Source organism: Apodemus sylvaticus, chromosome 20, assembly GCF_947179515.1.
Source record: "Apodemus sylvaticus chromosome 20, mApoSyl1.1, whole genome shotgun sequence".
NCBI lineage: Eukaryota > Metazoa > Chordata > Mammalia > Rodentia > Muridae > Apodemus > Apodemus sylvaticus.
In genome coordinates this window covers 44,954,598-44,970,172 of record NC_067491.1, presented here as the reverse complement: position 1 = coordinate 44,970,172, position 15,575 = coordinate 44,954,598, and the positions used below count along the sequence as shown (strand labels likewise).

At 41.4% G+C, this 15,575-nt stretch overlaps 1 protein-coding gene across 7 annotated transcripts in view; it reads left to right on the top strand.

The window, feature by feature from the left end:
* Anks1b (ankyrin repeat and sterile alpha motif domain containing 1B) overlaps positions 1-15,575 on the top strand; it is a 1,102,934-nt gene that overhangs the window by 470,064 nt on the left and 617,295 nt on the right. For all 7 annotated transcript variants that reach the window (XM_052165654.1, XM_052165651.1, XM_052165653.1 and 4 more), the window contains one exon: positions 5,037-5,217. In XM_052165654.1, coding sequence (XP_052021614.1) covers positions 5,037-5,217 — 181 coding nt within the window. The remainder of the gene's footprint in view (positions 1-5,036; positions 5,218-15,575) is intronic.

The following is a 15,575-nucleotide window of genomic DNA, read 5'->3' as shown; positions in this document are numbered from 1 at the left end:
CAGTTGCCAATTTTATTATCACTGCAGTCTCTATTGTTTATTTTCATAGCTGTAATAGTATGATGTTGAGTGAATCGCTTTTTTGTCTCTCAGCCATTGTGTTCTGTGATTATTAGGGTGGGGATGCTTACTTTTTATTGAATATAATCTTCATTAAATTTCAAATGGTAAAACCTTTCCTGGTTTCCCCTCCCCCAAAGCCCCCAACCCTTCCTCCCACCCCGTCTCCAAGTAAATACCCCTCCACCCAACCCACTGCCACCCAACAAGGCCTTCCTCTGTCATCTTTTTGACTGGAACCATATGTACCTCTCGGTTGATGGTTTAGTCCCTGGGAGTCCTGAGGCGTCTGGAGGCCTACATTGTAGTTATTCCCATGGGGCTGTAGACCCCTTCAGCTCCTCTGGATCACCCTCCAACTCCTCCATTGGGTCCCCATGCCAAGACCAATAGTTGACTGCTAACATCTGCCTCTGCATGTGTAAGGCTCTGGCAGGGCCCCTCTGGAGACAACCATGGAATGCTCCTTTTGGTACACACTTCTTGTCATCCATAATAGTATCAGGGGTTTGATGACTATTTATAGGATGAATCCCCAGGTAGGGCAGTCTCTGAGTGGCCTTTACTTCAGTCTCTGCTCCGCACTTTGTCACCTTTATTGCTCCTGTGAGTATTTTGTTCCCTTTCTCAGAGGAACCAAAATGCTTATCTAACAGATTGTCCTGGGCTCTCGAGAGCCTAGCATGAAGGAGGTTTGCATTAACTTTTCATAAAGCCCAATGTGAGTTCCATGACCTTCCTTCACATTGCAAATATAGTGTCTAGACACTAAGGATGCAGAAAGCTTACTGCTACTGATCAGTGGTTGCTCCCATAGTTTATAAGACCCAAACCACAAAAGCTAAGAGGTGTTATGTGGCCATGGTTGTATTTGCACACTAAAGGAAAACATGTCTAAAATGGTTTGTTTGAGTGTAGGTTACCAAATGTTTTCTCCAAAGGGATAGGCAGCAAGTATTGAAGTATTAGTAGTAGTATGACCTTTTACTTTATTTATTTATATAATTATCCAGTGTTCCCAATATAACATGATGTCAGCCATGAACAATGAGTGAATGAATAGACAATTGAGTGGTGTTTCTGAAGCAAGAAGAAAGGTCAATTTGGGCCAAAGGTCATGATCCCATAGTGTGTTGACCACAGTCTCAGAACATTACTAATATATACTTCTCTTTTTCCATCAGCTTCCTTGCTTAGGAAACTCTGGGCAATGACTCCCTCTTCAGTGTGTCCCAGCTAATTGTACAGTCTGTAGTCAATTTGGAGGAAGTAGGTAAAGCCAAAGTCAGACAGTCTATACTCAGTGGATTTTCCTTTGGAGGTTTTCTTACCCTGTCTTCTAGCCTCAATATTGTTTCTCTGAAGCTCTATTCAAAGTGAGATAATAATTTGTGGCTCAAAGAAAAAACAAGATGTTGAAGATCATGTGACCATAGGTGTGTCCACTATGTTCATAGCAGCCCTGTTTGTAATAGCCAGAAGCTGGAAAGAACCCAGGTGTCCCTCAATGGAGGAATGGATACGAAAAAATGTGGTATATTACCCAATGGAGTACTATTCAGCCATCAGAAACAATGAATTTAAGAAATTCTTAGACAAATGGATGGAGCTGGAGAACATCATACTAAGTGAGGCAACCCAGTCCCAAAAGATCAATCATGGTATGCTCTCACTGATAAGTGGATATTATCCTAGAAATGTGGTATACCCAAGACATAATCCACATATTAAATTATGTCCCAGAGGAACAAAGGAGTGGCCCCTGGTTCTGGAAAGACTCAGGGCAGTATAGGGGAATACCAGAACAGGGAAGTGGGAAGGGGTGGATGGGGGGGATATGGGGAGGGAAGAGGGCTTATGGGACTTTCAGGGAATGGTGACCCAGAAATGGGAGAATCATTTGAAATGTAAATTAAAAATATACCAAATAAATAAAAAAATTGGTTTTAACCCCCCCCCCAAAAAAAGAAAAAGACAAAACAAGATGTATCATATAGATTTGTGTTAGTATGAACATGTACTGAATAGTCTACACTGGGTAACTTTAGCATACAAGTATATATTTCAAGTACTTCTGGGGTAGATCTTTAAACATTCGTGTTTCCCACAAAACAACTTGTCTGTTGATATTTACTCAACGGTCACTTAGGCTTCTTACTCAGAATCAATGGCCACAGCCTATCGGATGCCAAGTCCCAAAGAGTGAACTCCCCATCCCAATCCCTACCGCTTTTACCATGGGACCCTTCAATGTTGTGGTTGGAATTGCACAGCCCCCTTCCTCTGCTTTCACTCAGACTACTTCATTCTTCAAATGCTAAAAGAAGTTTACTAAATTAATATCATAAATAACAAGCATTCTTCCTTGTCAATGTAGTTCCTTCAAATATTTTGAATAATGAACAAAATCTCTTGTGTGATAATATGAGTCCTTTATGTATTGCTATCTGCAATTTTCAATATTTCACTTCCCGTACTCAACACAAGTTTCACATTACTTTGCATAGTCCTAGAAAACCATGCATAGATTTGCCATTTTCTTCCTCTTTGTGTGTACATATGTGTGTAAGTATATGCATGTGTGTGTTGCATGTGTGCAAATGTGTACTTGTGTGTATAAGTGGGTAATAAGGTGGTGTGACTCTCCATGTATGCTTGTGTGTGTGTGTGTGTGTGTGTGTGTGTGTGAGTGCGTGAGTGCGCGCGCGCACACGCATGTCTGCTACCGCTGCTTCCCCAAGATTCCATTCAGGTGTGAATCACCTACAGCGAGAGCTATTCTGGTACCCTCCCTAAGGTAGAGGCCACCTAGTGGCCTCTGTGACTTTTGTGCTCCTTCCCTGTATCTCCTTTATATACCACACTGTCTCTTCCCCCATGCATCATTTCTCCTCCCACTGAAGAGCTATAATGCCACTTTTTTATTGCTATTGCAGCACTTGCCATAGTCTCTGCAATTAAGTGTACACTCAGCAATATTTGTAGGATGAATTAATGCAGCAAAATTAGCCTATTTATCTTCGTAATTGCATAACAACTTATGTTTCAATGCACTTAAAGTTGTAGACAGCTGAGGTTTAGAAACATATACTTAAGAAACATTTATATGGAGATCATATCCATCAGTATCCTTGACCTTTAGAAGGCTCATGGGAAAGAACATTAGTGAGAGAGCAGTCTTGCCTGTGTATAAAGGGAAACAAAACACAATACAAAGCAACAAAACAAAATCTTGACTGATGGCCATATCTGTTTCTATTAGTGCCCCTGTAATAGCTTGTGCCTCTTTAATGGCTGTCATGGAATGCCCTGGAAAGGACACTGAATGTGAAACTAAGATGCAGTAGCCCCAAGGGCAGACATTTCATGAGAAACCAAGCCTGACATTAAATCCTCATCACTCATACTTGCGAAGCAACTGAATCTTGTGTGGGCACTAATCTGAATTCGGTTACTGAGTTCTGTCATAATAATAAGTGATTGCATGCGCCTGTATAACAATATTGTGCCCCTCCAGCTTTTGAATAAATAAAATGATGAAAGAAGAAAGCATTCCATGCTCTCTACATATTTTTAGATATCTACTTTAAAAGTAAAACACAAAGATGTACAAGAGACACAGTGTTGGACTTTCTATAAGAAAATGATCTCTGAAGTGATCATTTAGTCACTTGTGATTGATATTACCAAACATTTCAGAGCAATAAAAAGACCAAATAAATGGAAGGTTATTGTACTATGAAGAAAGTGAATTATAATAAACTTTATTGAATGAAACTTACACTTACTTTCCTACATATTTCATTTATATAAATAAGAATATTAAAAAGTAGACTGTGGGTTGATTTTTGGAAAATGTAGACAGATCTGAGGGCCAAAGGATTGAAGTTTTTCTAAAGTACAATGTTCTAAGCTTTAGTAGGCTGGGAGAATGGGAAAATGATTAATACTGCTTTAGGAAAAAAAAACTCAGAAGGCTCCTATAGGGAGTAATCCGTGACCGACAGAGTGTATAGATTATATCTGCAATAGCTCCATGATTTTAACTTTTATGTTTAAATTGACTTTTCTTGCTATTTGGGGATTAATTAAAAATCCTTAAAAAAGAAAATCAAAGTTCACTACAAATACCAAGTAGATTCTTAGATCCTAGAAAATGTTCCATATAACTTTACTTAATTCTCATGATTTAATTCCAACAGATGGTACTTGGGGATAATATCTAATGCCACCAATTCCTTGGACTATATAAAGAACCAAAACATGGAACTGCCTTAATTATGCTTCAACATTGGAGGGACTTTTTTGTTATTAGATTCCATATCCTCAGGGTCTAGCAAATGGCAGATGTTTAATAAATGTTAGTTGAATGAAGGGTGACTTAAAGTTGCAACTTTCAAGATTGATTACTAAGAGAAATGCTCTGTGTTTGATTTTGTGATCTTCTGTGAAAACCAAATAGCCTGAAGTATTATATCAACTGTGCCATAGCGTTTTTAATGCTAACTTTTCATTATCGTCAACTGATTTGATTAGTGTCTCTTTGTACTGTACTATATTGGCTAGTTTTAGGTCAACTTGACATAAGCCAGAGTCCTTAGAGAGGAGGGAATGCATCCGTTAAGATTGGGCTGTAAGCAATCCTATAGAGCCTTCTCTCAATTGGTGATTGATGTGGGACAATTCAGCCCTTTGTGGGTGGGGCTGGTAGTCCTGGGTTCTATAACAAAGCAGACGGAGCAAGCCATGATGAGAAGCAAGCTAGTAAGCAGCACCCCTCCATAACCTCTGTATCAGCTCCTGCCCCCACATTCCTGCCCTGATTGAGTTCCTGCCCTCCCTGCTTTGCAGGGTAAACTGTTACATGGGTGTGTGAATGAAATAAACCTTTCCATCCTCAAGTTGCTTAGACCGTGGGGTTGAGTTAAAGGCAAGTGGGGTTGTATTAATACTCTTGTCCTGTTTGTGTATTTTAGCCCAAACAACGAACATCTATTGTGTCTTCTCTGGATTTCCAGCGAATGAATCATAACCAAGAATACTTTGAAATCAGCACATCTACGGGTTGTACCAGCTTTACATCCAGCCCCCCAGTTAGCCCACCCACCTCTTCGGTGGAAACCACAGAAGTCAAGAACGAGGGAGCTGAACACACAGGTAAAACCATTCACTTCATGCAGGTATACTTTTGAACTTTAATAAAGCCTTTATGAGCTGTGGTGATTAAGAGAAATCTTCGTACAGATTTTATTTCTGGTTCATCTTATATGAGCAGTAGTTTAGGGTACTTGTATTTTTATCATGGCATGGGTATAATATTGCTTTTAGTACATTAGTAGTCTTTCCAATGTTAACATCAATATAACAATTTAATACTATTATGGGCATGAAATAGCCAGAGATTTGGAAATGCTTTTTTTTCTTTCACTGGCACTTATTTCTCCCCCACAGTTTTATCAACATATGGATGGATCTATTGTTTATAGCTGCTTTGAGACTAAAAATCCCTCATTAAAGATATCTGTATAGACTGAGTTGGATGCTATCACTAAGGTAGATATCATAAACCTAGGTGAACTTGGGAAGGAGGATAGAAGGGAAAGTACTACCACCCACTAGGGAAATCTTTCTGGTTCAACCCCATCATTGGATTCAGTGTTTCTGTCCTTCGGAGAAGAATGAGCTCATAGCTACTGGGTTGAGGGGCACCCCAAAGAGGACAAGGACCTGAATGTTTCTCCTTCTTCTGTCTAATTCACACTAAACACACTACAGAAGTCATAATCTGACCTTTCATGGCAGCCAGAGTGGTAGTTATAAAGTGTAAATCAAAGCCCACCATTGCTGTGTTTAAAGTGTGCCAGAGCATGCAGATACTTGAATGACCTGGTTAATGAAGCCAACAGTCATCTAGTTCCCAACTCACTCTTGAATTTATCCTTCAGCACATCCATCCAGGTGTTCTTTCCCTGGGGAATCTGACTCAGGGAATTCGGCACTCTAGTTCCTTCTGCCTGCAGTCTCTGTCTTTTAATGTTTATGTAATTGAACATCATTTAGGTTTTGGCTTGGACACAATGCCTTCACGTAATCTTCAGGTTGTATTCAATCTCCATATGATAAGAATCATGCTAAGAAGCAAAAGTAATTAAAACCGTTCTGATAATAATAAAAAGTGAATACTTAGTGTTCTGACAGACAGTGTTTTAGGCTTTATAGTTATACCAACTTATCTTGACCTTTTGAGGAGTATATGAAGGAAATTCAGACACAAAGAAGACAACTAACAGCCGTCCATCCGAACAATGCTAGCACTCAAACATGGTGACAACGTCCATGTCCCCAACCACTTTTCCGAGTTGCCACATTCATTTTGATAACATGTGAGAGAGGACAGGGCCTTGCTGTATATAGTCCAGGCTAGCCTCACACTCATGGTCCTATCTCAGCTCCCTACATGCTGCGATTGCAGACATGTAGTACCACCGCAGACTTGCTCTAGTCGCTTCTATCAAATCTTTTTTCTTTCCTCAGTGGTCTCATCAATATGTAAAATGATGCCAATAACCCATTTGCTTAGCTACTATGTTCTCTCTTCTTTTTAGAACTCACACTGAAGTACATGGATCTAGTATGTTGTAGGCCCTGAAGTCAGGCCTCCTGAATTAATTATGAGACCGGCTTGGGGTTTTTGATGCTACAGATTTTCTTCCCTATACAATTAAAGGAACAAGGAACTAATTAGATTTCCTTAGCCTATAGTGTGACACTGCTTATAAAGCAGTGATTAGCATGTTATCCTATCAGGTGCTAAGTTAGTGCTCAATAAATGCTAGTAACTGTTAGCAGCAGTAGCGGGAATTGTGGTTTTCTCTTTCATCTCTGCTGTCCTCTCTGCACGCCTCACACTCATTCAATGAGTACATACTATTGTCTATGTAATGGATACAGTTTTATAGGATGGGAAAGTGGGGTGTGCCTTCGATAGAGAAATGGCATGTGGCCCCTGGAAAGAATTCTAGGTGTGTAATTATTATTCAACCATCCCTTACTTGAATGCTCAGTTCTAGATTTAAAAGCCCCTAAAAGGAGGGGTTGGCAAGGATTTTTAAGGGAAACCTTTACCAGCTTTATTTCATTTGGAGCACAAAAAAAATGTTTTCAAGGATTTGACTTTTGTCAATTATCTTTTTTTTTTTTTTGATATAATTTATTTACATTTCAAATGATTTCCCCTTTTCTAGCCCCCCCCACTCCCCGAAAGTCCCGTAAGCCCCCTTCTCTTCCCCTGTCCTCCCTCCCACCCCTTCCCAGTTCCCCGTTCTGGTTTTGCCAAATACTGTTTCACTGAGTCTTTCCAGAACCAGGGACCACTCCTGCTTTCTTCTTGTATCTCATTTGATGTGTGGATTATGTTTTGGGTATTCCAGTTTTCTAGGTTAATAACCACTTATTAGTGAGTGCATACCATGATTCACCTTTTGAGTCTGGGTTACCTCACTTAGTATGATGTTCTCTAGCTCCATCCATTTGCCTAAGAATTTCATGAATTCATTGTTTCTAATGGCTGAATAGTACTCCATTGTGTAGATATACCACATTTTTTGTATCCACTCTTCTGTTGAGGGATACCTGGGTTCTTTCCAGCATCTGGCAATTATAAATAGGGCTGCTATGAACATAGTAGAGCATGTATCCTTATTACATGGTGGGGAATCCTCTGGGTATATGCCCAGGAGTGGTATAGCAGGATCTTCTGGAAGTGAGGTGCCCAGTTTTCGGAGGAACCGCCAGACTGCTTTCCAGAGTGGTTGTACCAATTTGCAACCCCACCAGCAGTGGAGGAGTGTTCCTCTTTCTCCGCACCCTCTCCAACACCTGCTGTCTCCTGAATTTTTAATCTTAGCCATTCTGACTGGTGTAAGATGAAATCTCAGGGTTGTTTTGATTTGCATTTCCCTAATGACTAATGAAGTTGAGCATTTTTTAAGATGCTTCTCCGCCATCCGAAGTTCTTCAGGTGAGAATTCTTTGTTTAACTCTGTACCCCATTTTTTAATAGGGTTGTTCGGTTTTCTGGAGTCTAACTTCTTGAGTTCTTTATATATATTGGATATTAGCCCTCTATCTGATGTAGGATTGGTGAAGATCTTTTCCCAATTTGTTGGTTGCCGATCTGTCCTCTTGATGGTGTCCTTTGCCTTACAGAAACTCTGTAACCTTATGAGGTCCCATTTGTCAATTCTTGCTCTTAGAGCATACGCTATTGGTGTTCTGTTCAGAAACTTTCTCCCTGTACCGATGTCCTCAAGGGTCTTCCCCAGTTTCTTTTCTATTAGCTTCAGAGTGTCTGGCTTTATGTGGAGGTCCTTGATCCATTTGGATTTGAGCTTAGTACAAGGAGACAAGGATGGATCAATTCGCATTCTTCTGCATGCTGACCTCCAGTTGAACCAGCACCATTTGTTGAAAAGGCTATCTTTTTTCCATTGGATGTTTTCAGCCTCTTTGTCGAGGATCAAGTGGCCATAGGTGTGTGGGTTCATTTCTGGATCTTCAATCCTGTTCCATTGATCCTCCTGCCTGTCACTGTACCAATACCATGCAGTTTTTAACACTATTGCTCTGTAGTATTGCTTGAGGTCAGGGATACTGATTCCCCCAGATTTTCTTTTGTTGCTGAGAATAGTTTTAGCTATCCTGGGTTTTTTGTTGTTCCAGATGAATTTGATAATTGCTCTTTCTAACTCTGTGAAGAATTGAGTTGGGATTTTGATGGGTATTGCATTGAATCTGTATAGTGCTTTAGGCAAAATGGCCATTTTAACTATATTGATTCTACCGATCCATGAGCATGGGAGGTTTTCCCATTTTTTGAGGTCTTCTTCCATTTCCTTCTTCAGAGTCTTGAAGTTCTTGCCATACAGATCTTTCGCATGTTTGGTAAGAGTCACCCCAAGATACTTTATACTGTTTGTGGCTATTGTGAAGGGGGTCATTTCCCTAATTTCTTTCTCAGCCTGCTTATCCTTTGAGTATAGGAAGGCCACTGATTTGCTTGAGTTGATTTTGTAACCTGCCACTTTGCTGAAGTTGTTTATCAGCTGTAGGAGCTCTCTAGTGGAGTTCTTTGGGTCACTTAGGTAGACGATCATGTCGTCTGCAAATAATGATAGTTTGACTTCCTCCTTTCCAATTTGTATCCCTTTGACCTCCTTATGTTGTCGAATTGCCCGAGCTAGTACCTCAAGTACAATATTGAAAAGATAAGGAGAAAGGGGGCAGCCTTGTCTGGTCCCTGATTTCAGTGGGATTGCTTCAAATTTCTCTCCATTTAGTTTGATGCTGGCTACCGGTTTGCTGTATATTGCTTTTACTATGTTTAGGTATGGGCCTTGAATTCCTGTTCTCTCCAAGACTTTAAGCATGAAAGGATGCTGAATTTTGTCAAATGCTTTTTCAGCATCCAATGAAATGACCATGTGGTTTTGTTCTTTGAGTTTGTTTATGTAGTGGATTGTATTGATGGATTTCCGTATATTGAACCAACCCTGCATTCCCGGGATAAAGCCTACTTGATCATGGTGGATGATCGTTTTGATGTGTTCTTGGATTCGGTTGGCAAGAATTTTGTTGAGTATTTTTGCATCGATGTTCATAAGGGAAATTGGTCTGAAGTTCTCTTTCTTTGTTGGATCTTTGTGTGGCTTTGGTATCAGCGTAATTGTGGCTTCGTAGAAGGAATTGGGTAGTGTTCCTTCTGTTTCTATTTTGTGGAATAGTTTGAAGAGTATTGGTGTTAACTCTTCTTTGAAGGTCTGGTAGAATTCTGCACTGAAACCATCTGGTCCTGTGCTTTTTTTGGTTGGAAGACTTTCTATGACTCCTTCTATTTCTTTAGGCTTTATGGGACTGTTTAGATGGTCTAGTTGGTCCTGATTTAATTTTGGTATTTGGTATCTGTCAAGGAAATTGTCCATTTCCTCCAGATTCTCCAGTTGTGTTGAGTACAGGCTCTTGTAGTAGGATCTGATGATTTTTTGGATTTCCTCAGTTTCCGTTGTTATGTCTCCCTTTTCATTTCTAAGTTTGTTAATTTGGATACTTTCTCTGTGCCCTTTGGTCAGTCTGGCTAAGGATTTATCTATCTTGTTGATTTTCTCAAAGAACCAGCTCCTAGTTTTGTTGATTTTTTGTATGGTTCTCTTTGTTTCTACTTGATTGATTTCGGCCCTGAGTTTGATGATTTCCTGCCTTCTACTCCTCCTGGGTGAAATAGCTTCTTTTTGTTCTAGGGCTTTCAGGTGTGTCATTAAGTTGGTAATGTATGCTCTCTCCATTTTCTTTTTGGAGGCACTCAGGGCTATGAGTTTTCCTCTTAGCACTGCTTTCATTGTGTCCCATAGATTTGGGTATGTTGTGTTTTCATTTTCATTGTGTTCTAAAAAGTCTTTAATTTCTTTCTTTATTTCTTCCTTGACCAAGGTGTCATTGAGTAGAGTATTGTTCAATTTCCACGTGTATGTGGGTTTTCTGTTGTTTCTGTTGCTATTGAAGACCACTTTTATTCCATAGTGATCAGATAGGAGGCATGGGATTAGTTCTATCTTTTTATATTTGTTGAGGTCTGTCTTGTGACCAATTATATGGTCGATTTTGGAGAAGGTACCATGAGGTGCTGAAAAAAAGGTATATTCTTTTGTTTTAGGATAGAATGTTCTATATATATCAGTTAAGTCTAATTGGTCCAAAGCTTCAATTAGTTTCATTGTGTCCTTGTTTAGTTTCTGTTTTCCTGATCGGTCCATTGAGGAAAGTGCAGTGTTGAAGTCACCCACAATTATTGTGTTAGGTGTAATGTGTGCTTTGAGTTTTAATAAAGTTTCTTTTATGAAAGAGGGTGCCCTTGCATTTGGAGCATAGATGTTCAGGATTGAGAGTTCTTCTTGTTATATTTTTCCTTTGACCAGCAAGAAGTGTCCCTCAGAGTCTCTTTTGATGACTTTGGGTTGAAAGTCAATTTTATCTGATATTAAAATGGCTACTCCAGCTTGTTTCCTGAGACCATTTGCTTGTAAAATTGTCTTCCAGCCTTTTACTCTAAGGTAGTGTTTGTCTTTGACCCTGAGGTGTGTTTCCTGTAAGCAGCAAAATGTAGGGTCCTGTTTACGTATCCAGTCAGTTAGTCTGTGTCTTTTTATTGGGGCATTGAGTCCATTGATGTTAAGAGATATTAAGGAATAGTGATTGTTACTTCCTATCATTTTTGACGTTATTTTTTAAATTTGAATGCTTAACTTCTTTTGGGTTTGATGAAAGGTTACTATCTTGCTTTTTTCAGGGTGGAGTTTCCCTCCTTGTATTGGTGTTGTCCTCCTATTATCCTTTTTAGGGCCGGGTTTGTGGATAGATATTGGGTGAACTTGGTTTTGTCGTGAAATATCTTAGTTTCTCCATCTATGGTGATTGAGAGTTTTGCTGGATATAGTAGTTTTTGTTGGCATTTGTGTTCTCTTAGAGTCTGCATGAGATCTGCCCAGGACCTTCTAGCCTTCATAGTCTCAGGTGAAAAGTCTGCTGTGATTCTGATAGGTCTTCCTTTATATGTTACTTGGCCTTTTTCTCTTACTGCCTTTAGTATTCTTTCTTTGTTTAGAACATTTGGTGTTTTGATTATTATGTGACGGGAAGTATTTCTGTTCTGGTCCAGTCTGTTTGGAGTTCTGTAGGCTTCTTGTATATTCATGGGCATCTCTCTCTTTAGGTTAGGGAAGTTTTCTTCCATAATTTTATTGAAGATATTTGCTGGCCCTTTAAGTTGTAAATCTTCACTCTCATCTATGCCTATAATCCTTAGGTTTGGTCTTCTCATTGTGTCCTGGATTTCCTGGATATTTTGGGTTACAAGCTTTTTGCACTTTGCATTTTCTTTAACTGTTGAGTCCATGGTTTCTATGGAATCTTCAGCATCTGAGATTCTTTCTTCTATCTCTTGTATTCTGTTGTTGATATTTGCATCTCTGTCCCCTGATTTCTTCCCAAGGCTTTCTATCTCCAAAGTTGTCTCCCTTTGAGTTTTCTTAGTTGTTTCTACTTCTGATTTTAGATCCTGGATGGTTTTGCTTAGCTCCTTCACTTGCATGTTTGTGTTTTCCTGTAATTCTTTAAGAGATTTTTGTGTTTCCTCTTTCATGAGCTCAGCCTGTTGACCAAAGTTCTCCTGTATTTCTTTAAGAGATTTTTGTGTTTCGTCTTTCATGACCTCAGCCTGTTGAGCAAAGTTCTCCTGTATTTCTTTAAGTGTTTTTTGCATTTCCTCCTTGTTGGCTTTTGTATTCTCCTGGATTTCTTTCAATGATTTTTGTGTTTCCCTTGCAAGGGCTTCTAACTTTTGATCCATTTTCTCCTCAATGTCCTTCATGTGTTCCTGTACCAGCATCATGACCAGTGATTTTAAATCCAAATCTTGTTTTACTGGTGTGATGGGGTATCCAGGACTTGCTGGTAGAGGAGAATTTGGTTCAGATGTTGCCATATTGCCTTGATTTCTGTTAGTGACGTTTCTGCGTTTGCCTTTTGCCATCTAGCTCTCACTGGTGTTACTTGGTCTTGTCAGTGCTGGACTCACCAGTGCAAGCTGCCCCTTCCCCGTTGGCCTCTGGTGCACAGCTTACACTCTGCACTGCCTATAGACAGGGTGCTGTTGTCCAGGCTGTTCAGATCCCGAAGCAGGCACCTGAAGGCTCCCGCTGGGGCCCGCAGGATTTATTGGAGCACACCGACTTCTCCCAGCTGGCCGCCCGGAAGCCCCCACTAGCCTCTTGAGGGACCTGGAGATGTGGCGGCCACCCAGGCTGATCTGAAGCGGAGAGAGTTGAGCTGGGGGCTTCTGCCTGAGGCCTTGCCCCAGATTGTGTCTGTGGACCAGGTGGAACCCGTGTGCACCCCCAGGGAGCTCCGAAGGTGAATGTTGCTGTGACCTCCCCTGTGCTCCGCTCACTCCGCTGGGCAGCCGATTTCCCCAACCGGGCTGGCGCACACTAGGTTAGCCTTGTCGCCTGGGCCCTGAGTCCAGGCAAACGCCTGGGAGGCCAAGGTCCGAGCAAAGTTCCCCTAGGGCTATGTCTGTTATTTGGGTCCGCCAGGTGACCCGGATGGCGGGCGTGCGCGTCCGCGCTCCGCGAAAGCACCGGGAGAGTCTGTTGTGCTAATAACCTCCTGGGCTGGTTGACACACAGATGGCCCACCAAGCCGCCCAGTTCTTGGGGTCAGTCCTGTGCCTTTTGGGGCCTAGACCCCCGTTTTGTTAGCCTCAGGCTACGCTTGTTAGCAGTCTCTGCCCTCCCGAGCACTCTGGCTCCTGTAGGCAAAATGGCGGCGCGTGCACCGGCCGGGGCAAAAAAAAAAACTCCTGGCTGGGTTGGCGCCCCGATGGCCACTCGAACAGCCCAGGGCCTGGGTGCAGGCCAACGCCCGTCTGGCTCAGACCCCTGCGGTGTTGGGCCTAGGATTATGTTTGTGTACCTCAGTCTGACCGATCTCTGGAGCCCGGGATCAAGATGGCGGTGAGTCTCTCCTGACTGGCGGGCAGCCGAGTTCTGAAGTGGCTTCCGTGCAGCGAAAGGCTCCGCAGAACCGCAGTTGCTTGCCGCCCGGCTGGTCAGCGAAGGTCAGTGGTCGTGGGCGCAGGGCCTAACTGGACCCTGTGTCGCCTTGGTTCCACCGCTGATGGCCCTTCAGCTGGAGCAGCCACTGCTACCGCCGCCGCCGCCGCCGCCGCCGCCGCCACCTTGTGTGTGCCCTTGTCAATTATCTTTTGAGGTAAATGGAGATTTTGCTTGGTGTGCTTCTTCATTTGTTTGTTTGTTTGTTTATTTGTTTGTTTGTTCATGTTTTGTTTTCATTAAAAGACAGTAATGTGCAATGACTAAGCCCTGGCCACCAAACAGAGAGGGTAAGACCTCACATCTGCTCTTTCATCCAAAATGTCCAGAACAATTGTGAGCATCAGGATGCCTTCCCGTCTGACCTTCTGCCGAGCCAAAACCTAACCTTTAGCTGCTGAAATGGGTTCCAGTGGTATTGCTGTGACTTTCTAACGTCATGCTCACCTCTGCAATTCATGACAATCTTTGCAGTAGACTGGGGTTTTGTAATAATGTGCAAGGATGATGTTGATTTGCTTTAGAAAGTAAAATGTTACAATTTTTAAGATAGATTTTCATTATTATTATTATTATTATTATTATTAGTCTTCTTGAGAGAGGCGGACAACCCCATGTGGCATGTTTTGACAGAGAGAGAAAATGCCATTGTGTTAGTACCATCCTTGATTTCCTCAGTATTTATCAACTCACTTTTTTTTTCATTCTTCAGTTTGCTTTTCTGAAAAGGGATGATAAGATTTCATCCTTGGTTATCTGTGTTAATATATGGGTTTACTTAGGTGAATGTATTTTGTAAACTATAGAAACCAGTATTATTTACTATTTTCAGTTTTTATCTTTCCTTTTAATATGATTACTTGACATCTACAAAGTTTAAATACAGAAGAGATTTCTGGAGCCTTTTCTTAACTTTGAAGAATAATTTAATTAGCGTTACATGAACAGTTCATTTTGTCAATGATTGTACAATACATTCATCTTGGCAAACTGATCTTTAATAGAACAAGAGCTAATATAACTTTAAAAGCTGATTGCAACACTCTAGGTGAACCAACAGATTTCTTTTGAGAGGCAACCATTTAAAAACATCCTGAACCATGATTAAAGCTTCAATTTAGAAATCATCAAACAAGGCTGAAAAGAAGAAAAGCTTTGAGGGAATCTTATGGGTAAAAAAAAAAAAATCTCATTTTACTAGAAGGATTAATGTTGGTGTGTAGGACGTAGACTCGAGGTGAGGATGGATGTGGGCAGAAGCAAAGAAGCACAGATGCAAATGAATGTTGGAGATGTGTGAAGAAGGAAGGACCACACTGGGGTAGTTGACTGACATGCAAAGGGGTGGGATGAACTCAAGGAAGGACCTAAATTTTCTTCTCTTCTCTCTTCTCTTCTCTTCTCTTCTCTTCTCTTCTCTTCTCTTTTTTCTTTCTTAAAATTTTATTTAATCTTTTTTTTTTCATTCCAGATTTTACCCCTCTCCTGGCCCACACTCTTACTGTTCCACATCCCATACCTCCTACCCCCCCCCCATCTCCATGAGGACATATCCCCCAACCTCCATCCCACCAGACCTCCTGACTCCCTGGGGCCTCCAGTCTCTTGAGAGTTAGGTGCATCTTCTCTGACTGAACCCAGACAGACCCAGCAGTCCTCTGCTGTGTACGTGTTGGGTGCCTCATATCAGCTGTTGTATGATGCCTGGTTTGTAGGTCCATGTTAATTGAGACTGCTGGTCCTCCTACAGGGTTGTCCTCCTCCTCCTCCTCCTCCTCCTCCTCCTCCTCCTCCTCCTCCTCCTCCTCCTCAGCTTCTTCCTGCTTTTCTCTAATTCAACCACAGGGGTCA